The sequence below is a fragment of the Chionomys nivalis genome, chromosome X, assembly GCF_950005125.1.
Source record: "Chionomys nivalis chromosome X, mChiNiv1.1, whole genome shotgun sequence".
Classification (NCBI taxonomy): domain Eukaryota; kingdom Metazoa; phylum Chordata; class Mammalia; order Rodentia; family Cricetidae; genus Chionomys; species Chionomys nivalis.
The window spans coordinates 104,710,677-104,736,069 of NC_080112.1; the positions used below are offsets into that span (position 1 = coordinate 104,710,677).

The 25,393-nt window shown below is 32.1% G+C and overlaps 1 protein-coding gene across 3 annotated transcripts in view; it reads right to left on the reverse strand.

Annotated features, from left to right (window-relative positions):
* Positions 1-25,393, reverse strand: part of Diaph2 (diaphanous related formin 2) — a 703,438-nt gene that overhangs the window by 472,724 nt on the left and 205,321 nt on the right. For all 3 annotated transcript variants that reach the window (XM_057758989.1, XM_057758988.1, XM_057758987.1), the window contains 7 exons: positions 21,584-21,658; positions 21,435-21,504; positions 18,419-18,555; positions 17,418-17,526; positions 6,896-7,006; positions 2,694-2,812; positions 852-968 (listed from right to left, as the gene is read on the reverse strand). In XM_057758989.1, the coding sequence (XP_057614972.1) occupies positions 852-968; positions 2,694-2,812; positions 6,896-7,006; positions 17,418-17,526; positions 18,419-18,555; positions 21,435-21,504; positions 21,584-21,658 (738 nt within the window). The remainder of the gene's footprint in view (positions 1-851; positions 969-2,693; positions 2,813-6,895; positions 7,007-17,417; positions 17,527-18,418; positions 18,556-21,434; positions 21,505-21,583; positions 21,659-25,393) is intronic.

A 25,393-nucleotide genomic window follows, 5' to 3' on the forward strand; every position in this document is an offset into this window, starting at 1 on the left:
TGAGAATTCAAAGAACCTAGTATGCCATAATTGCATACATATAAAAGTTTAAGGAAACTAAGAGGAACTTGAACTGTCATTAATATTAGACCATGGTCATGAATCTACTGATAATTTCAGTCACACAGAAACCTTGTTATATAGGTTTCCAGGTTCAGGTACACCTTGTCATCTTTCTAAAACTTAACTCTATAGGTTATCATTATATTCACTTATTTTAAAAACAGTTTCATTAGACAAAACTAAAATATGTACAATAATATCCTCTATCTTAAAAAATTGTACATTTACTAAACACTATAAAAACAATAAAATGTTAATTGTCAAAATAGGAAGATTTAAAAAATCCTAGCAGTTTCAATGTCTTCATTGGGTTATCAGTATCAAGCAGAAAAATTTATTACAGACTCAATAATATATAACAGGTTAATTTCTACTTATATTCTGGTTGCTTGTGTGTACCATACTTACAGGCAGCTATCCTTTCTGGCCCTATTACAATGAATGAATTATTTTTTAAATGTTGCCTAAAGATGTAAAACCCTTATATTTTATGTACATATAATACATATATTTCCTCGGCCACACTACCTTGTTGCCTTTCTTTTAATTTTCTTTTTTTTATATTTCTTATAGTTTATTTAACTTTAGTTTATGTGCATTGGTATGAAGTGTCAGATCCCCTGGAACTGGATCTTCAGACAGTTGTGAGCTGCCATGTGGGTGCTGGGAATTGAACTCTGGTCCTCTGAAAAGAAGTCAGTGCTCTTAACCGCTGAGCCATCTCTCTAGCCCCTCTTTTAATTTTCAATTCAAATTATACATGCAGTCAACTCAGGTATGGACCTTACCTTATATAATAGTCATTTCTGATAAGCAGAAAGTGCTGCAGAATGGATAATAAGTAATTTTCAGCTGCAGTGTCTTTCAGCATATTATAGAGAAGATGGTAGACCTCATTCATATCAGTAGAAAGTGAGTAAAGGAAAACATCAAAGATTCTTGATGAATAGTGCATTTATGTCTAAAACAGGTTCATTTTAAAAATTAAACATTCACTACTTGCTTCCCATTATTGTTACTAAGGATTCAACTTCATGATATAGCATTTAAATATATATAGCAAAAAATAATAATCCTGTAATTAGATAAAAAAGTCTGAAGGAAATTTCAAGGCAGCTTGGGTGTCAACACCTTTAATAATCAGTCATCCATTATACTGTCAATTTCATATAATAACTAGGACAATTCAAATAGCAATGCCATTGGTGAAATATGTTTTATCTTAATCTGTCTGTAGTTCCGATACAGGCCCTGCTATTCTATTTTTATTCTCAGATAAAAGATGTCAGGCAAGTATTCAGTTGTCAAAAGATCACAAAACTAGTTTTATTTTAAATATCTAAATAAAATAAGCCTAAAATTATTTTTTTCATATTTATCTTTTGAAAATTCCATAGACATTATGATACTTTTTTTTAGGATATAAAAACTAGTGGAGTAGATGCTCTTAGCAATCTAGAAAAAAACTTCAAAAGTAGATTAACATTAAATGCACTGAGAATCTTGAAAGTCCACATAAAATTGATGCAATCCAACATCTTGAAACAACATTAAATGGGCAGTAGAATTAAATAGAGAATGCAATATTTTAAACTCCACATGAGAGTGCTGGGTTAAAGTATCATAAAGACCTTAAATGTCTAGAGAATGAATCAAATGATATCAAATAAACAAAGTATCTTCATTGATAAAAATAAAAATATTTTATATTAGTGATGTTGCTGCAGACTGTTTTTACAAATTTTGAAGTAGAAATTATTTCTATGATAATAACCTGTCTATTCATTGTATCTAAATTCATCCAATACTTTTTGTGTAAGGAGATGAGAAGTATACAGAAAAAAAAATAAGGCAAATAAAGTACTAAGGAAGTTTCAAGGAGGGAAATATCGTTCTAGTTAGTTTATAATACTGGAAGAAATAAGGTAAGAAAATATAACAGGTAGAAAAGTAAAACTCAAAGGTTGCTTTGATTTCTTAAGTGTTTTCCTACTTCATAGAACCCAAAAGTATGGATTTTAATGGGTGGGAAACAAGCGGCAGAACTATGACAATCATCTCTTTTATTTCAAACAATTTAACATCAGATACTTGGCACAGGAAGATTATATGCATTGTATTTGATGTAGGTACTTTTATAGTACTTTTACAGTTAGAGACAGATACTATCTTATCCAACAATTTTGCTTTCATTAAGAAACATAAATATCTGATAAGAAATAAGACATTCATTTCCAGAGAACTGTATCATTAAGTGGAGTAGCATTTAATGAAAACATAATGTCTCTTAGCTAGTGTCACATAAGAAATCAAGAACTTTTCCTTATTCTTATAGATAAGATATACTACCTTAGACCCTTAGGCTATTGTTTACTCAAAACCACTGAGCACAGTGTATCCCTAAGACAGTGAGCCACTGTGCAGATTTCAATAGTCTGAGTACATCATCAAGGCAAAGCAGCAATTTCTCAGCACAAATAGAAGGATAGCATCATGGTAGAGCACTAATACAAATAAGCAGTAAAACATTGTTCATAGACAAGAACTCTATTAAGAATATAAAAATATTATTCTCAATTCCTGCTTTTAAACAGAGGTATAAAAGTAGTTTTTTCTTTGGCAAAGGATATTCCATTTCAGCTCGAATGTCATTGAGACGGTGGGATAATTCATTTAGGTCATCTTCTTTGTTCTCTTCAAACACTCTCAACTGAATATCAAGCTCATCATTCTCTTTTTCTTTAAGACCCTAATATAAGAAATAAAATTCAGAAACTGAATGACCATTTAAAAATAGCACACTTGCTAATTAGGGACGGAACAGAATTATTCATTTGAACACAGATGCAATTTCAAATATTGACCCAGGGCTTTGATTTCCTAAAAGAAAGTAAATGTAGCTAAAATTTTGTTTTAAAATGAAAGAACATCAAACCAATATTTACATTGTCTTTCCAGGCCCTAAGTTTTGACTATTCACATTAAAATATTAATAATAACTTCTGGAACAATTACAAAGACTATAACAAAAAAAAAAAACCCACAATTGCTAACAACCTAAATTCAATGCTGCCATTTGGAATAAACAAACTCATCAGAAATCACAAAAGAAATCATGCAGTTAGAACATTCACATGTGCCTCTGGCACCAAGAAAATGAAGCAAATATAGATGAACTGTGTTAATGTAAAGCAAAGTCAAGGATATATTCAAGCACAACAGTCCCAAGTATGGCCTGGAAAATTGTATAAACAAGTTTATTATGAATGATATTTTGTGATTTTAAAGCTAAAAGGTATTAAGATTTTTTAAAATCAAGTTAAAGCTAGCCACCATGCCAATCCTTCATTTTTTTCTTAGCCTAATCACAAAATACCAACTTGGGCATCAAAAATTTGTTTTTGTAATACATCATAAACACATGCATTACAAAGCTCTAACAAATTTGCAAATAATAATAATAACAATAATAATATAAAAGTTTGGAAGCATGCCACACTAGAGATTGTTGGGCTTAATATATATCACCTGGAATATCTTTTAATATTTGTCCATTAAGTTGCATCTTTGAAAACTCAAATCGGTAATCAGAACTGTGGATGCTCAAGGGTGATACACATACTGGGATTATGATGTAGGATGTTCAGAGCTGAGCTTGAACTCTAAAAGGAAATGCAAGCAAGGTGTACTTCAAATTAGGTAAAGAAAGAAAACAGGATGCATTTCTTCTATTTATTTTGGTTTCCATTTTTATTCATGTATAACAATGATAAATAGGACATAATGGTGATTACTCAAGCAAAACGAAACAAAGCACTTTTTGATGTTCTTTCTTCAAATCTCCATACTTAAGAATTTGCCAAAATCTTAACACATTTAAAAATATAAAAATAAAATTCTCTCAGCCGGGCGGTGGTGGCGCACGCCTTTAATCCCAGCACTCGGGAGGCAGAGGCTGGCGAATCTCTGTGAGTTCGAGACCAGCCTGGTCTACAAGAGCTAGTTCCAGGACAGGCTCCAAAACCACAGAGAAACCCTATCTCGAAAAACCAAAAAAAAAATAAAAAAAAATAAAAAATTCTCTAACATGTTTAAAATATATTTTAAATGTTTCTACATAATCTCATATAAAGTGTATAACAAAAAATTATTTCCACTTACTTTAAACTAAGAACTCGCTTTGGATCTAACTATCCACTGACAAGGGGGTGAGATATTTATTGGAATATAGAATTATGTAATGCTTATTGGTCATGTTGCTATATGGGCATAGAAGGCAGTTACAAAAGAACACACCCAGAACATCAAAAAATGCATTTCAGAACAAGAAATTCTTCTTATTCTCCTAATTAGAAACAAAATGAATTCATCACTACCATTTACTTAGTACCAGATTTTCTGTAAAAAATAGAAGAGTCTGCTCAACTGAATATTTAAGGAAAGTAGTAATTGGTTAAGTATGTAATTTACTCAACAAAATATGTCCATGTAAATATAAAACATCGTAAGTGTTCTTTATTCATAATTTCTGAAACTGTTAATATGTTTATATGTAGACACATACATTATATTGATAGGTTTTCCTTTCAAATATCAAACTCCAAAAGATATATCCACAAATTCTTGATAAAATAAACATTTGATGATTTAAACAAACTTTATATAGTAAAAATAAATATGACAGACATAACACAATTATATCACACTTAAGCATATAGTCAAAGGAATCTCAATCTTACTATGAACTTCTGAAATATATAAAATATGCCTGGTGCATGAAAACATTATTTTTACTATGTTGTTCCCTCATATAGCAAATTTACTGGTGTACCTAAACAAAAGCCAGGTGCAGAAATTTAAAAATAAATTAATATAAATTATTTCAAGAGCAAATATCTTAAAAGTCAATAAATTCATTTATATAGGAATACTAAAGAAAATTTATTGAAAGCAAATAATCTACATTCCATTTAACACCAAAACTCTAACCACAGTGGTAGAGCAAATATGAAAATAAGTGTTCACATAATATGTTAAAATTGATTTGTCACGAAGACATAATATGTTAAAACTGATTTGTCGTGAAGATTCTCCTAATTACTTCTAAAACTGTCACTGTTCAAAAATATTGTGTTTATTTTAAGATGTACTAAAATAAACTACTTTCCATTTCCCCTACCATTTCATTATATTAGAGAGGTAAAATTTTTGGTGTACATATCAATCACTGATTGGCATAACCTAAACAATATCCTTAACCATGCTTAATTCACTGCATTTATTAAACTCTATTTTAGAGAAATAGAGATCCTGCTATTTGAATTATGCAAAAATAAGGATAAATAAAAAAGAGGCATTTGGAAGGCTTATGCTTAATTTTTAATATATTCAAGATACAATGGCTACACAAAGATATTGATTATTACTATATATTCTAACGCTTTACATGAAAATATTCAGGTAATTTGGGTGTTAATTAGCACCAATTGATATAAAAGGTACACCTAGTACATACTGATGCATGATCATTTTATCCTTACTAAAGCACGATAACTAAATGACAACAAAAATAAAAATAAAGAAATGTATGGAAGCAAAGAAATTATCCCCAGTGTCCAAAAGGCCTATCAGTTTAGATTCTATTTTTCAGCAAAAATGCCAGAGAAGCTTGTTCTCAAAATACATATTACTAACCCACCCTCAATATGATTTTGACAATCTTCTTTCTTTGAGGGAATATATACACTCTCAGCTCATAGGTAGAGTCAATGTTTAGGCATATCTAATTTCACTTTCTAAGAGATCTATCTGAGAATCCTTATAGGATTTAGCCCGAAACATTAGTAAGAGAAATACGATGATTTCCATTTTTCACATGCTGGGGAATCATTGGGATCTGAAGCAGAACCTAACAGAGATGTGATAGTTAAAGGAGAATATCATTCCCCATCCAAGAGGGCTGTTCACACTAGAGAGCTGCTGGGAGAAGGAAAATCAGTTTTTTACCAATGAAATAATATAGGATATATCCACCCCAGACCATGGCAGGTCCCATGCTCAGGAATGGTCAGCCAACACAAACCATGTTTCTGGAAGTTTTGATGTTGTTTTATAGAGAGAGAAAGAACATGAAGTTGATTATGTAGAGAGATGTAGAAAGATATTGGAGGATTTGAGGAAAGAGAATGAATACATTAAAATGTACTGAATGAAACTCTCAAAGCATGAATAAAAACATTATTTAAAAAGAAAGACATTTTCAGAAATTATGCATAATAAACAAAATATAAGGTAAATAATGTGTTCTAGAATATATAGAGGATTCTCAGTTATTACAGATAACACAGACTATAAAATTATTCCAAATATAGTTCAACATTACTCTAATTAGAACAAACATTCACATTCAATTCAAAAAATGAAATTGTTTCTCTTTATAAAAGTTCCAAAGCAGCCTAATGAGGAGACCATTTTTAAGCAAAATATCCCAAATGAATTAATTAAGACTCAATAGGTATACTTATACTGACTACAAATGAAATCAACTAAAGTATTAAAGAGGAAAGCAGAAAATATTTAAATTAAAAGTCAATTTACAAATAGATATAAATATATTTAACTTAAATATATCACATCATTAACTGAATTATGAATCATCATTTATATAACAAGAGTAATACTATCATTATATATAAAGATTCCAAAGTGTTTTTTTTATTTGAGTCAATAAAAAAAGGACAAATTTGTGCTGTCTTTCAAAAATTGTACATTTGCTTGAAGGGTACAATAAGTTGAAAGTTTAGCAATATAATAAATAGATATTTCCACTTACTGGGAGCATTGCTTTTAGTCCAGAACGGAGGAACTCATTTCTCAAATGAATTCGAAAATCAAGATCATATGGAGAAGTGACAAGTGCATTTATGAACTGCATGCAGGCCACCTACAAAGAAAAGGTAAATTTCACTTATACATTTAGGTATAGAAAAGAAATATGCAAATATGGAGTGTAATATTAATGTATTTTCTTGAATGAGTGTGTTTAAGTAACAATTAGAGATGCCTGAACAATCCAAAGTACATACCCAATTGAAAATTAATAGGCAGAAAAGTTGTCATCTGCTAGGATTCTTTTAACCAGAAGTAATTCTAGCTTAATGACGTATATTAATAATACTTTAGAAGTAAAGACTTCTAAACAGGATAATCAGTCTTGTAACAATATCTTTATAGAAATATAAGTAGTTTGTTAAGGCCATAAAAAATAGTACAAGTTATATTCACTGACTACATCAATATCAATATGATAGTATATATTATTACTATAAACATATTGTTGCCATTAAGAACTTTGTATATAACATATAAAAACATGGCTGAATATTTTAAAAATAAGTTGAACACAGAGTCTATCATATAAAATAACTAGGAGATGATTTAAAGTCAGTAGTCAAGCAAGGAAAGGTAACAAAAGTACCATTTATTGCTCATCAAATTCTATAAGGTATCTCATTAGTAACATAACAACTGCAAACTAAAACTGCTAGGGAAATACTTTTAAAGACATATTCACTGGTAATGTAAGAAAAAAGTAATTTGTCTGCATCTATGTGATCATTATGTCTTTCTGAGTATAACTTAGGAATTAAAAAGTAAAATTATCAAAAATATCTTAAATTAAAATTTAAATAATTATTTCAAGAAGCACAACACATTATTATAAAATGCCATTGTGAGGATCCAATATACAAAATACAAATTTTAAATGCAAGAAACTAAACCCTTATCATCTCTACTATTTAATTTTTATGAATTACTAGACAATGTATAAGGTCCTCTACATAATTTGCTATCTAAAGTCACTCACATAGAAAACCTGAGATGAATGCTCTAATATATTTACTTCACACATGGTAAAATTGAAGCCAACAGCAAATCAATAACTTATATACAGTCAAAGGCAAAAGACAACTATATTTCTACATTATAATATTTTACTACAAAGAAAACAATTCCAGAATGCTTCAGAAACTCCACAAATAGATTCATGCAAGAAAAGATTTTAAAGCAGTATAAGACGATAAAATTTATCTGTTGCATCATGTTGGGTTAACAAGGAACATCTTCATTATAGCTATACATTAATTATAAAAGCATAAAATGAATTTAACATGTTGTCTAGAACAAGAAGGAGTTATCAAATATATAAATGAAAAGCAAATAAAAATAACGAAAGGAGAAAATGACATTTGGTTTGAAGTATATCCCATTCCATATACATCCTATGAAGTAACAAATAGAGAGCTTCCCATCATCCAAATTAATTGCTTCTCCTTCCCTTTTGCTGGCCGCCAAGATGCTCTAGTTTCAGTGTCAATGTACATTCACAGACAAGTATATTTGTATAGTTTCAAATATACACTACAGAACTCTACTATTCAAAACAGGATCTCTTAATAATAGATTAATAGGAAGTAAATCAAGAATTCAACTTCACTAGCTATAGTCCAATGGCTTGAAAAATACATATAATTTTTAGGTCCCACGTTGGACTATATGGATAAAGAATATTGCAGGAAATTTAATTTAACAACACTGCATGGGAAATATTTATGAACATAAGTTCTGGCCCTTTAGAGCTGAGCTTGAAATAATTACAAACCTCATTCCCAAACAATGAAAGTTTAAAAACTTTAATGTTCATCTTCCAAGAACATAACTCTTTAAAATGTAACAGAACTTATTGTTCTGTTACAAAACAAAATATTTCTGCTTTTAAAATAATCCATCTTCAGAGAAAGGAAGTAAACAAGCTACAATACTGTGACCCAACTTTTTCAACTACAGGTAAAAACACAAACTCATAAAAATGAGGTGAACTCCTTGAGGTCACATGGCTAATAAGCCAAAAAAAGTGGACTAGAATCTCATATTGTAGTACTGTAGTCTTTCGACACATTACAATATGCCAGCCTAGCATTGTTAAATACAATTGATCTTTATCTCAAGCCAGAAAGAACATAAATGTACTTGAATTAAATATCACAAATTCAGATACCCAGATTCTTCATTTTTTTAGATTTTTAAAATTGCTTTTACTTTTAAATGATTACCCATGTTTATTCATTCTTTTTAATAGAGTCAATGAGAAACAAAGTGCTAACAAAACCAGAAAGTCAGTAAATTTTGTTCATTGAATAGAAATGTTCAGGGTAGGGCCATAACTCATACGCTAAGCCAGTAAATATAAGTAGTGCCTGTTTTTAATAGTTTTGACATATGACAATTTTATATTATCTACATTTTATGCATATGCATTTAATAAATATCACATATACTATATATGTATACTTGCTTTTGGGTGAATGCATATAAAATAAATTAATAAAATGAAATACATATGAGCATCTTCACAAAATAACTGTGAAAATAAGACAAATTTTTATTTAACTAACAGGTTTTCCAAACTTCAAACATTTGTCTGCCTGTTTGATCACAATTCATAGAGTTATGGAGTACAGTAATTGCCAACTCTAGGGCATTCTCAGACAGATTATCCATACTGCCATTAGCTGTGACAAATTGTGCTTTTAAAATTTTATTGACATTGTCACACATTTGACTTTATTAAGTGCTCTGTTGACATTAACAAGGTCTTTCTTTATTTTAGCCACAGCAGAAGTTAGGGAAAATGGTTGTTTAAGACTAAGTACTTACCAAAAACTATACAAATATACAGTGCAAATTAATTAAGTAAAGAAATGGAGAATGATTTCTAGGAAAAAGAAGTGATTTATGTACAAAGGTACAAGAGGTAGAGGGAAGAAAATGCACAAAATGCTCATAAAGCACAGTGTAGTGTGACTACATCAGAAAGTAAATGCAGAAGCCTAGTGAAATACACAGTTAAAGAGAAAGCAGTAAGCAGAGTACCAAGTGCTTTACTTATTCATTTGGGAAGGAGGGACACAAAGACAAGATTATAATCCTAGAGGTCATAAAAAAGCCTTTGAAGGAATTTAAGCAGTGATGTGACAAAACGGCATGTCACAACAGTCACTTTGTGAAAGAGGATTTAAAGGGTTAACATAAAGGGTAGAAGATTGTTTTTTAAAGTCAGAACAAAGTCAAAAATAAAGAGGAGAATTCCCTGAAATTAAAACAACAACAAAAAAAAAAACTGGCAGCAGCGTAATGACAGAGAGATACTATGCCTAGAAAGATGTAAACAATTAACATAGTAGATTCCAGCATGAACTACTAACTATAGTAATACAAGATATATATAGTAAAGGTAGATCTGAAATTAACTATTAGATTTTTGGTGTATATTAGTTGTTACATAATGATCAGGAAGGACTACTACTAGTATTATGAAAGTGAAAGAGAGGGCACGAAGAAAGTCCTGATCAATAATGCCAAATAGTACTAGAAAGTCAATGTGATATCTTTTAAAGTCGTATACTCCTGTACATACAATGAGAACCATTCTTACCTACCATCATCATAATAAATACGATTATTCAATTTTGAAACAGATTGAAAAGTGAAGGTATACTTGAAGTCAGAATTTTTTCTTGTTACAGTGAAAAAGCAACTCTATTGGGAAGTAATTCTAGACACAAAAGAACAGAGTTAAGCATGGCTTCTTCTTAGTAGCAGCATTTTCTCGAGTGGAATCTGTTTGCTAGTGGCAAGAGCATCTCAAAGAGAGGCTTCCTGACTCAGCTTTAGTTGCAAAAGCCTTGCAGCCAGTTAAAAGGTTTTGCCACAAAGCACGTAAATGGTGTTTATGAAGAGCCTACAGCATGCTTCTTGGTGGTGGCAGGGACTTTGATACTCCCTGGAGTTGTGGCAATAAGCATAGCTCCCATCAGTACTTCTGCCATGAAGCTAGACTCTCAGAAAGCTAAGGAATGGGGTGGATCCAACAAAGTCGCGGCTTTAATCCTATCCATATCGCTTAGCAAACTAAAGACTCATGTAGTAAGAAAAGAGAAATATATAGTAAAGATAGATTCAGATGAACAAAAAAAAGGTCTAAATGTTTTACAGTGTATTTAAAATATATGTAGGCTTGGAAGAGAAAAGAAAAAGGATAAAGTCCTTAGGGAAAAAAAAGAAAGAGAATAGTTGGGTATGGTGGCACTCACCTTAAATAACAGCACTTGGGAAGCAGAGACAGGCAGATAGATCTCTGTGAGTTCAAGGACAGCCTGGTCTACAGAGTGAGTTCCAGGACAGCCAAAGATACACAGAGAAACCCTGTTTCAAAAAACCAAAAATTAAAAATAAAAATAAAAGAAATAGAGCTTTAAATAAAGCCACATAAAGATAGAAAATACACAGAGAATCTGGGTACCATATATTATTGTGTTATCTTTGAATTGTTTGATGACTGAGGAAGGAGCAACAGCTGCTAAAAGACATTTGATTATTAATGCTGCTGGATTAATACAGCATATGTATTTTGAAAATGCCTTGACTTAAAAGTTTAAGTCAAATGATATGTTACTTTGGAGAAGAGGTTTCACTTTTGTTTCCATAGGAAATGAAGGAGTGTGGATTCATTCATTATGGATGTTTGTCTTTGTTTAGAGTCTTGGTTACAAGTCATTAGGGATAATGGTCAGGAAAAAAGCTAAACAAAGAAGATTAGATACAGAGTTCTTGTTTTGAAAAAAAAGGGGGGGGGCTGCTGTGAGACAATGGTCATATGCCCTGAAAAGATTAGTCACTTGTATTAGTTTAATAAAATGCTGACTGGCCAGTAGCCAGACAAGAAGTATAGGTACGGCACCAAGAACAGGAGAATGCTGGGAAGAAAAAAGGCTCACTCTGCAGTTGTCACCCAGATGCAGAAGAAGCAAGATAAGAATTCCTCACTGATAAAAGGTATCAAGCCATGTGGCTAATTCAAACAAGAATAATTGGTTAATGTAAGATGTGAGAATTAATAAGCCTGAGCTAATAGGCCAGTCAGTGTGTAATTAATGTAGGCAAGCAAGACAGAAGCCTCTGCCAACAATGTTCCATATACATACTTACATATATATATATATATATATGTATGTATGTATGTATGTACAGCACACACACACACACACACACACACACACATATATATATGGAAGTAATATAGAGTAATATAGGCTTGGGACTTAGTTTATTGACAGTTATTTGACCTTTAGTAATTTACTAAACTTCTATTTAGCTTTCCCTCACTGCCAGGCAGTGTGCAGTCACATTTTGAGGATCTGAATGTATGGGCTGAGCAAAATAATGTCTTAAACTTGTGCCCTTAGACTGCCATGAACAGAAATCAGAAATTCATTCTCAATAAGAAAATGCAAGAAAAAAGAAAAACAGAAAGTTAGGTTCTTATTAAAGGCCAACAGGTGCTTCTTTATAGAAAATTAGTTTGATAGACTTGATAATTTCAATGATGGCTCAATGTTTGACTTGTTACTTTCATTTCTTTCTGATCCTAATTTATATACCAGGAGGATAACTACGCTAAGTATGTGTGGTATGCTTGAGTGAAGCTATCAAATTTTATTAAAAAAATATTTGGTGAAAGGCTTTTTTGTACCATTTTTAATTACAAAAGAAGACTTTCTTCATTATTCTGAAACACAAGAAAACAGATTAGTATGTAACAAATTATGTTACCATACTTCTCACAACAACTCCTGAAATCCAACAAAGACATGAAAGCTTCTGACTAGTTGTAGTCTTGGAAAATGGGCTATCTTAATATGTACTCACTGGACATTAATCATGTTACCTTCTCTACCCTTAAAAGATTATTAATGGTCAGTTTACTTTGAATTTTCCTATCTTACTACATAGAAATAAAGTTCAAGGGTATGCCTGTATTATCTTCTGTCTTCTTTTTAAAAATAACTGGCAGGCTATAGGGGCCACTATTTTTACACACTACAAACCCTTCTTGCCTCGATTCTAATTTAATAGTGCTTCTCTATTAGAAAACATAATATCACTGAAATTCTAATCTTTCAAGCCCAACTTCAAATATCACCTCATCAGATACTACTCCTATAATTCTCAAATTTGTAGTGTAAGTTATATTTTTGGTTATGAGCCTAACCTTTAATGGCTGAGCCATCTCCAGCCAATTGCAGTGTAATTTAAATAAGATAACATATGTAAATAGTTTGTAACATTATGTAGCATAGCACTCAATTGATATTTTTAATTTGTTACTTGTGGGAGTCCTACAATAAACCTAGTTAGGTACTCAAAGACATGAATTTGAATAGGGAGAGAAATGTGACTTTCACATGTATCAGGAGATTTGCTAGAATACAGTTATATATTAAGCTAGGAAAGCAATTGAAAATATGCATTGACAAAATATTCATGTATATTTATTTATGAGCACACACACATGTTGGTGAATATACACATCAATATATAAGTAGATGAATGCAAAATGATAACTGGTAAAGATGAGTGATAAAAATAGGGGAAACATTCCTGGGAAATCAGAAGAGAAAATATGCATTAGAAACATAGAATAAAGAAGGGTATTCAGAGATCACACAGAAAGAATGGTGAACAGAGAAGCAAGAGAAGTAAAATTTTCAAGGAGTACATGTTGATGAATAGTGACAAGCATCCACAATTGGGAAAAAAAAAATGGATTTTGAAATTTAGAGGACCATTTAAGATTTTTTAAGGATTGTATAAAAGCTCAGTTGTGAAAAGTATTTTAGAAATTAAGTATAGATTATTTTTTAGAGACATGTGGTACAAGATAAAAAGGCAGATGAAAGGCTACTAAGTGTAAAAATGCAGGTGATACAGTGTGGGAGACCAAATAGTACAACTAAACAGATGGTAAGGCAAGGAAGAGAGTACATATGTTGAGGTAATTTATCCCCAATCTTTTCCTCAAACTACTGAAAAGCAATGAAAAGCATATCACAGCTGAGCTAGAAAACATCTGTAAGAAGTTACTGGTTTAAAATATAATTAGTTCAGTATTTTAACAGAATTACTTCATGACATTCTAATAAGAGGTCTCAGGACATTACCAAAATAGAAAAATAATTCTGTTAAACTAGAACACAAATTACGTTTTTTAAACAACAGATTTTAACTTTTGTTTTTAATTTCAGAATTCTGAACATATTATATAAATTTTACAGGATAATTTTCCATTCACATTAAATATGCCTAATAACCCACTTCACAATTCTAGGGAGACTACTAGGCTCTGTATATATAACAAATTACTAAATTTTGCAGCTCATTAAAATAGGAAATTTCAAATTGTAGTTTGCATATGTTTGCATCCATAATCAGTATTCAACAATTTCTTGAATATTTAGCAAGATGTCTATGATTTTTCCATATGGTACTTGTTAAGCACTTGCTACTTAATCATTCTATTCTGTGCAGCACCATGGAGGCTAGAGAATGACAGTAGTGTTTCATTGTCTGGGGTAATAGACAGTGGGTGAAATCATTGTAGAGTAATTTTACTCAAAAATGACAATGGTACTTTTTTATGGAGGTGTTACTATAATGGTCATACAATTTTAGATGCATATATCAAAAAATTGAAGTTTAAACCATTATTCTAAACTTTAACAGCTGTACGATTCTTAGAAAACTAATCATGTAGCCTCCCTTCAACTCAGTCCCCTGATCACTAAACTGAAGATAAATTATAACACAGAACTGTGGCTAAACTTTCATTTAAATATTTTTAACTATGCAAATGTTAAAACTTGTCCCATATATGTCAAATTGTTCCAAATTCAATGAAAGCTTTAACTCTAAATAAAATACTTGAGTCTTGCTAAACCTGAGAAGTAAATTAGAGGCTTATATGTATGTCTGCCAGTGAAAGCCATCTAGTCAGGCAAGCACAGGCAACACAGCAACGAGGATACAACACTGGAGAAGACATCTGAAAATACACATTTCAGGCTTTCCCTAGAAAATACCAAATTTTATTGAGACTAAAACTAATAATATGAAAAACTGTCATAGATAGAAAAACACTAAGGGGAAATTCTCAGTTTTAAAAAGCACCAATATATAAGATAAAAGTTCATCAATATCCTCATCATAGTTGAAGTAGAATACCTTTAAAACATCTTTACATATCTGAAGAAACATTATGTACAGTTTCATAATATTATAGATTCTCTTTCGATGAGCCAGTTCATCTGTTGTACAATTTCCTACTGTGACAGAAAATGTTAATACTTCAAAACACAATAAAAAAGAAAAATCATTAGTTTCCCATCAAATACAAAATTTACTCACTATAAAATAACTTGAAAAATTAAATATAGAGGCAAACTCTCTTTGAGTGATGACATAATACTTTAAATGATATTTCATGAATTATCAAATGGTGTATACACTATCTAAAATAAAGAGCACATTGATATCAAATTCTGGCTCTTGCACACCATGTCCACTTATACAAGTGATGTAATTTCATTCTGCCTATCCTCGGGATAGAGAAATAACACTTAGGAGGTTCATCTCTTACAAGAATTAAATCAAATTATATAGGCAAAATAAATGTGCCATCATCAGAATGTCTCTTGTCTCTAAATATGGGTAATAAACATGACTTCTCATCCCTTGAGACTAAAGTAGCCTTTAATAAAGTAACACATATCCTGAAATCACTAAAAACAATGGATTTTGTCGTTTTTAAAATTAAACACGTTTACTCTGGGTCTACAGAATTTTCCCAGGATCCCTGACAAAAGTGATACAATTCAATCCCCTCTGCATTGGCGAGTCAGATTTCTAATTGATGTTTGAAAGGCACAAAGAGAAAAACATCGAATTTTTTTTTAACTTTAAAAAGAAGTTTTTATTTATTTTGTAGCATGTGCATTACAGGAAACAAAACACAAGAAGCCAAAAACAGTCACCCAGTCACATGCAGCTCAGCTTGCTGTGTCCCTCTGGGTGCTGCAAGTGTACATACATCAGGTAACTGAGGTTACACAGTATGTACCATGCTTGCCCCCACATTGTGATTATTCACCATTTAAAACCCCACGCTACATGAATATGTTGATAACCAAGAATACACCACGCCATCTCAATCTGTCAGACAAAGCTGTAATTCTGTCTTTCCTTGGCAACAAAAATTTCACAGAAGACAAAAATGGCAGCAGGCCTCTAGATAGAAGTACTGGCGAAGTTACAATTAAAATTCTGCATTCCCTCAATGCTCAGCTTACAGAGAAACACAAAGCAACAGAGCACACTAAGCACAGCATTCCTAAGTTTATCTTCAGATCTATACACTAAAATGTGAAGGCATGTTCTTGCTCAATAAATGTATTCCTATGAGCACTGAAGATGCACTACGGCAGGGATTCTCAGGATGTCAATCTCAACAGTGCTGCAGACCTCGCCCTGTGAGCCTCCCTGTCCCTCCAGTCAACCTAGCAATATGTCCAGACACGGCTCAACAATTCCATATTCAAGAGGAACTTTTTCTGTCAAGCTATACCTTTAACCATATCCACTCCTTTAGGTCATTTATGAAGAGAGGTGGGGAAGTTCTAGACCAGAGCGTTGCTCTCAGGTCTGTTAGGGATGCGTGGTTTATTCTCTGCCCCGCACTGTACATATGCTGGGGAAACGGAAGTGTTACTAGAAACATCTTGTCTTTAAGCTTTTCAATGCATAATAACTTGGTGTAGTATGCACGCTTTTAATCCTAGGCTGAGGCAGGTGGATGTTGTGAGTCCCAGCCCAGCCAGGGCTACAAGCCAGGGCTTTGTCTCACACAGTAAGAAAATGTGCATAATAGACTGGTAGGTGGCTCAGCAGGTAAAGGCGCTTGCCACAAACTGGTGACCCGAATGTGATCCACATAAGAGGAAACTGATCCACAAATTGTCTTCTAGCCAACATCGAATTTTTTTAAAACTGCTTCTTGGTCGTCTGTAACACACTGGCCAGGACCATGAAACTCGCCTGACTCAGATATCTGACTGTTAAAGACTATCATACTATGACGCCATACTTGACTATTCTCTTACATTTCTACAAAAGCTTACAAACTTTATTAAATTGGCCAGATAGTACTGACAGAAATGTTTTCCCTTTGGTCCAGATTGTTGCTAAAGGTTTAATTTCCCAATAGTTACTATAATGCATGTCATATTAGTGATAATGAAGAAGCAATTTTCTTAATTTTAAATGAATTTAAATAAACAAAACTGTAAAACACAAACAACTATACATTTACATTTCATTCTATAAATTCCAGCTTAAAAGGTGTAGGTATAATACAAGTATTCAAAATACAACTCAAGTGATTCATGACAAAAAGACCCCACCTGGAGTTGTAGGGCTTCGTGGTTTTCTAATCCTTCGACAATTGGTGAAAATCGTTCTCTGTTATTTCTTTCAGCTGCAGCAGTGATAGCCCCTAAAAGTTTGTCTAGACTACAGACAAAAACAAAGAAAACAGAAATGAAAAAAAAAAAACTGTATGATGTTCATTCTCTATTTGATTCTTATTTCTTGGTGTTTATATAGACCATTGAATTTTTCACATCACTTACTTTTAATAGACAAAACTTTCAAGTATTGTAGTATGACACATAATGTTTTTAAATATCTCTGTTATGGAAAAGCTAAGTGGATCTAATTAACATACACATCACTCCACATGCTAAATTTTTTGTATGAGCTGTTTGTGTTCCAAACATTTATCTACAAACTTATATTATGTTTTCTTTTTATTGAGTAAGCTCATTTCATGTTAAGTTACCATATAAAATAAAATAAAATGCAATGATATATTACAAAGGATCTAGCTGATTCAATTAAACAAGCCAAATTGTAGTCTATAGAGGTGGATTAGCAGTTAAGAGCATTGGCTGCTCTTCCAGAGGATCTTGTAAAATTTACAGTGTCCACTGGTGATTCACAATGATCTGAAAGACCTCATATTGTAAACTAAACTGCATAATGTGCCATAGAGCATCTATGCATGCATTGTACACACAAGTGTGTGTATGTGTGTATCTGCTGTGTAGTGTCTACTGTGTCTTCTGTATGTTTCCCAAGATAACTTTTGAACATAACGCATTTGCAATTGACTAATGTTATTTTCAGTGAGACAAAATCCCATTTATTTATTTTATATTAATCTTTAACAAATTTAGATTACATAATATGCAAAAAAGGGTAAAATACAAAGAAGATAATAAAAATGTCAATTTAAAATGTTCTAAGTTCTACTACTATTTTTCTGGAAGTTATCAAAAAGAAAAGACACTAATTTCCCATATGTCATTTTTCAACACAATAAACAGAACATATCAATACTTACATGTTCTCTTCACCAACAATGCAAATAGCAGAAAGTATTTTTACTATTTCAGTCATCATGTTGGGTTGTTTGGGGTCAATTGCTCTTGCCAACAATAAAAGACTCCTCTCATCACCTAAAATCCTTTGCAGTCCAAACTAAAAACAAAGAAGTAAATAAACAAACAAGCCTGAACTGTGTATGGAACATATTTTCTATTTAGCATAAACCCAATATAAAGAAAATTTTCAAAAGAATACCTTTGCAGTGGTGTCATAAATATAATTATGTAAATTATCCTCAAATGCAGTTATTCAGTTTTATTTTATTTGAAATGACTATATTTTGGAAATTTTGTGGCTTGAATAAAAATGATTTCCATTAATCCTCAAAAACATTTGAAAATATTTAGGAGAAAAATGGCAACAATTAGTATTTCTCTAACAAACAAGAACATAGTGAACACATACTGCTATATTTTTTAAAGCAGTTTTTTATGTCATGAGAGATAATGAGGAAAGTCTGGAATTTGTGGTTAACTTTTCTAATATAGTTGCACCGAAAATTAAAGTAAACATAGGAGGCAAAAATGCTGAAGTCCTTCAAGTATACTATATGGTATTTAATGCAATAACAATAAGATATGGACTTTCTCCTATTTTATGACCTTTTACATCATGTCTTAGGCAGCAACATCATGGACTCAGAGACATAACATGTGAGTTTTCTTATATACCACAGTCAGATGGGTAAAGGCGATATCAGTTTCATTTATTGTCTAGGCATGAACCCAAGTGTGTATCCACATGCATTCACAAATGCTAATAGGTAGATATTCAAATACAAAAATTCATGTTAAGATACTATTCTTTCTTCAGCTTTGTGTTATAAAGTATATTTCTGCTTTCTCATTAAAAGTTTGCTTCATTTTACAGTTAGTTCCATGGCAGCATTACATTTCATTGGGAAATATTACAAGATAACATTTAGAAAAATACCAAACATATGAACTGCGTGAAGGTTTTTAATTTAAATTCTAAGAGGAAAGGGGACCAAACTAAACTTCTGAAATATTACTTTACTGTGGGCCTTAATAAAAAAAGGAACATGCAGACTTTTCTAACTTCAAGGGACATTTAAGTCATTTCAGATGAAATTTACCTTCCTCGAATTGAAAAATGTGTTCCAACTTAAAATGAATATATCACTATGTACTTTCTCTTCAAAATGTTTGTTTTATGAAGTTTCACATGTCTATAATTTAAAAGACTCATTTATTAATGTGGTGGGGATATATATCCAAACCATACACATAGCTTAACAAAAACTCCCATTTAGTTTAGAATAATTTAAGTAAAATCATCATGTTCTTCAAAACTGCCAAACACATAAGAAAAAGAAAGTGAGTCGACGTATCTGAGTATCCTCTGTGGGAATAGGGAAGACTAGGAAATCCTGCTAATGTAACTTTCTTTAGTCAGTATTCTAATTATAATTAGTTGTTATCCTACAAAACTATGATATTTGACAAGATGAATCAATAAGAGAGTAGAACAAAAGTTCCCATAGCTGAAATTACAGAGAAGGAGACTGATTAGCCAGAGGCTAAGTTATTTTTCAAAGGCCCAGTCTGCTTAGGAGTGGCAAAATGTGATCCGCATCTCTGATTTTTAGTACTACATTCTCTTTCTATAATGTTACTACTTTTGTCAGTTGCAGAAGAGATCCACCTTGAGCTACAGAGAAATAATGTACAATTAAGTGTATCTTTGTTAGGCATTAGATAACATGATGTGTGGTATCTAAAGGCCAAAAGGACTTCTGTACTAGTAATGATAGGAGTGTATCTATAAGAAACTTCCAGATGGGTGAGAAAGCCCAGGGGCTAAAGGTACTTGATAAAATGCCTGAACACCAAAGTTTGATCCCTGGAAACACATGGTAGAAGGAGAGAAGTGACACCCTCAAGAATGTATTGGTGCTTCATACACATGTATAATTAACTGTAGAAAGATAATCGACTTCCAGAAATAGCAGTAAAAATATATGTGATGAAGGAGTTCATTAGCAACCATGTATTGCATGTACCAATAAAATTATTTGCTGATTAATATGGGTATATGATATAGATAGTAATATATAATTGCATATACCAAAGAGATAGTTTTTATATTACTTAAATATACAGTATTATTGCATTGGTTATTAATAGCTAGAGTTCACATTTAGCAAGTTCCTGCTTATTGCTATACTTACTTACTTTTATTAAGTATTTTGAGATTATTAAAATGCCATCTAAAAGTAATTAATATAATTAAGCAAATTAATTAGTCAGAGTTATTTTATCTGTAGGTCTCCACAAGATTGTATAATACAAACAGTATTTATACAAATACAAAAATGTAAGCTATTTTCCAGATTACTTTTGCACATTTTAAATCACTGAAACTGAAGTAACACTCTTATCAAAATAGTTGAACCATATCCCTATCCTTGAATTTTCCTTTTCAATAAACTGAATTAAACTTCTTTCTTTGTCTAGAAATGATATCCAATTTATTACATTTAAATTTCCATACAATTAGAGTTTATAGGTTTTCCACGTATAGAAAATCCAGTTTCAATTCCCAGGACCTACATTAGGCAGCTCAAACCTATAGCTTGAGTTCTATGGAATCTGATTCCCTCTGACCTCAAAAGGCAATTGCACACGTTATGCACATAAACTCATCTAGCAACATGTACACATAACCAAATCTTTAAAAATAAATAAAACTTCATAATATCACAAACGGGAAAATGTATCATCAAATTTGAAAGCTAAACTAATATTGTTTGCATAATTGCAAAATATGCCAGCAAATACTGTGTGAAAGAAAAGACACTTAAACCACTTATAGAAAACTCATGATGAACTGCATTACAAACATATTATTAAAACTTGAGTAAATACCCATTGTTCTACGTCTTTTTTACTTTCACACTGTCAAGCAAGCTCTTCCCTTTTGTAACAGAAGGATGAGTAAACACTATTTACCTTATTATTCATAAATGCTTTCAGGCACTGAATGAGTTTGTACTGATTCTTCTTGTCGATATTTTCTTGCCTAAATCAATAAGAAAAAAATATTAAGTTGTGCTTAAATCTTTTCTGATGTGTGAAAGGTTTTAAATGTTTATTCTTACTGTTTTTTGTCCAGAAGCTTTTCCAGCACATCCAGTAAAAGTCCAAGTCCTTCATGGCCAAAGTTGTTAACCCAGCTGAGAATTGAAAAGAATATATAAGCAACTTCAAATATTTAGTACATTAGATATTAAAATTATAATTTTGTCTTCAAATATGGTAATCCTGCCTCACTATTATAGTCTGTTTTATTTTCTTTACCCTTGGATAAAAGACTTGACTCTGACGATGACCCTGATATCATCGTCCAAATCTCTGACCTCTTTTCATGGCTTCATCGCCCATATATTGCACTGCATCAGATAAGTTCACCAGCTTCACATACTTAAGCCAGAATTTATGAGTTAAATTTATCTTCCGTTATTTCCATTCCCTCAGATCAACTCCTTGTCCACTCTTCAGTATTCTCTTAGCAATACCATTACCCTTTGACTCCCTCAAACTTGAAAGACTGGCTTAATTGTTTGACCTGCTGTTGTCTTTCACCTCATATTTTCTACTCATTTCATAAAGACCTGATGAGCATCTACAAGGTACCAAGTATGCATGTAATATAGATATAATGGGAAACACAACTGAGTTCTTATCTTCATTGAGTCTATTACCTATAAATAGAGAAACAATAAATAAGTAACCAATTATACAAACATCAGTATACAAGTAAAATGCCAGGATGCTTTTATTTAATATGTAACCAGGGAAAGATCTTTGATAATATGCAACCTAAACAAAACACTAAAGATAAACAGGATTATACGAGTAGAAGTATTATCAGAAAACTGATTCTAAAAATGTTAAATACTGTGTTTGGAATGTTCCAGAACCTCTGTAGAAGGAAATCAATTAGTGGGGTTGGGCACATAATACAAGGTTAAATCCCAGTTGTGTAAGAATACTAGACCTTTACATATCCAATTATGAATGCTTCTTCTTCTTCTTCTTCTTCTAAAATGACTCCTCTAAATGATCCTCTGCGCTTTTCATTGCTTACACTAAAAACTAATTTACTACTAGTTACATTTATCTTACTGTGGATGAAGAATCCCAATGGGGTTCTGTGTAGCTTCATTTTTTTTCTTTTGTTCATTTTACATTTAAAAAATCTAACTGATAAGATTTAAACAAATTCTTCAGTCCAAAAATCGACCTGTATTACCTCAATAATCCCTTATCCTGACATTTTCACCAAGCTTCAATCTACTTTTCCAGCCAGAAAATTTATACCACAGTAGCCAAGAGAATCAGACAAATTATCATTTCTGGAGTTCTCTCTACACTTCCTTTGTTAGTTTATTATTTCTTCCAAGAAAGAAACTATAATATTAGCTCTCAAATTCGCCAAGTCGCAAATAACTATTTTACACTATTAACTATCTCTATAGCCCCTGGAAATCTTCAAACAAACATGTGTTCTTCTTTAAAACCCATACATATAATCTTGTCTCTTGATGTCTAGCATGGTTTTTATCATATACTTTACTGATTCATTTAGACTATAAATTCACTAAAAACAGCACATTTCCTCACTCATTTCTCTATCATACATTGCCCCATTAGAGAAGCTTACATACAATGGCATATATATATATGTATATAATGGCATATATATGGCATATTTGTAAACAATAAATATTTACTAATTTAAATTTAGTACTTATGTAACCACAAAGAATAGGCAATCATATTTTCAAGGATTTTACAAAACTAAATATACAAATGCTTGTAAAATAGACAAAATAATATCTACTACATACAGAAACAAACGTTAAAACACTGTGGAGAAAATACTAGGCTTCATATATGCTAGGCAAGCACTGTACCACTGTGGTACCTGTACTGCTGAGATATTTCATATATAGTCTTTTAATTTTGTCTGATGGTTAATGAGAATGGTGTTCATATGCATATATGTTCTAATACTTTGGTCCTGAGTTGTTGGAACTGTTTGAGAAGCATGAGGAGGTATGGCTTTTTGGAAGAGGGCTGTCACAGTGAAGCACACTTTGGAGTTTCAAAAGCTCATGAAATTCCCAGTTACCTCTCTTTGCTTCATGTTCTGGATCAAGATGTAAGCTCTCAGCTATTCCTCCGGCACCACGCCTAATTAGACTGTCAAAATGATTCCTGCCATGAAGGGCATGGATTCTAATGCTCTGAAACTGTAGTCCCCCACAGTAACCTGTTTCTTCCATAAGTTGCCTTAATATCTTATCACAGCGATCAAAAGTAACTTAAGATACTGTTCATCTCATATCAGCATATTAAAAATCAATATTTCTCTCAGTTTATCAGTGATAGTCATCAGATCACTGAAGGTATAATTTGAAATAGCTGAGATTCAGAACCAGTCACATCCACAATATATATGGAATCTCATTTTAAACTAATGTGGCTTTAATTTTCATAATGGAAAGAAGAAATCAATATGGCATTGTAATGATAACTGGCAATGGGCTATTCAATTGAGGCATATAATCATCCACTGCAATGAGCTATTTTCTTTAAAGACTAGATAATCAGTGGGGTAATGGCAAAAAGATAAAGAGACATCAATTCTATGTATAACATGCTGTATTTATCAGGGAGAAATCTGGAAAACTGTCATAGAACAATAACCTTAACATATTCTAAACAAATATATATCCAATCATCAGTATCTGCCTTGACATTTGAGAACAGAAAATTAGTAATTTCTTCAAATTTAACACTTCAAAATAATTTGCAAAATTCTAAGTATTACTCATATTTCCTTTATACCCAGTATCATTATAATTATTTGGATTGTCTCTTTCTTTTGCTAGGAAATTATTTGATGTAAGAGAATGATTTATATTTGTTCATTTGAAATGAGTCACCCACACATCACAGACTACTTGAAAATACATGGCTAAAAGCATTTTGGATTGATTCATTGAAAATTATTTTTATTCATATAAAAGATACAATCGTGAAACATAATGATAAGAGGTCAAGTTTATTTCTTATAACTTATGGAGTACAAAGTCTCAACTGAGGATGCAGCTGGCCTACGGGAAGAGGAAGCCTATTCGGAGTCTTCAGAGTTCCGAAAGTAGAAAGGGACCCCAAGAGGAGTTTGCTGGTAGGGGAATGAGCTAATCATGATACACCCTGATGATATTCATGAACTCAAAAAGTTCACCACATCCTTTTATTCTCTTCCAGGCTCTCTTTCAGGCATTAAGCACTGGGCAACCTCTGGCTAAATTATCTCTGTGCATTCATTGCAGTAGGTAGGTACACATATGCAACAAAACACACAAAGACAAAAGAGACAGGATGAAACAGCTTTAATTAAAACAAAATGTTGGCTTGTTTACACGGCTGGGAGTTTTTTATTTCTCATCCATTTCTATAAGGGCATTTTTTACATGCTGTTTAAGGGCGTCAATCACTTTCATAAAGTCAATTTTAATCTACTTCTTCATGATTAAGGTGTTCATGTCCTCCTGTTGTGAGGTCGCTGGGTTCTGGTGGTTTCATATAGTTTTTCAGATTGTTGGGTGAATTCTTGCATTGGCGCCTGCCCATCTCTTTCTCCGAATGCTCCCCTATGGATCTTCTTTTACCGGATCAGGTCTCCTTGCCTACTGATGTACCTTCCCAGTGATGGCACCCTGCAGTGATAGCTCTCCTGGTGCTCCAGTGATGTCTCTCCTGGTACCAATATCAGATCTCCGTGCCCAAAGACGGCTTTCCTGGTACCGAGATTAGCTCTCCCACTGATGGCTCTCCTGGTGCCAAGATCAGATCTCCTTGCAGGTTGGGTAGTTCGTAAACAAAGCCCTTACCTT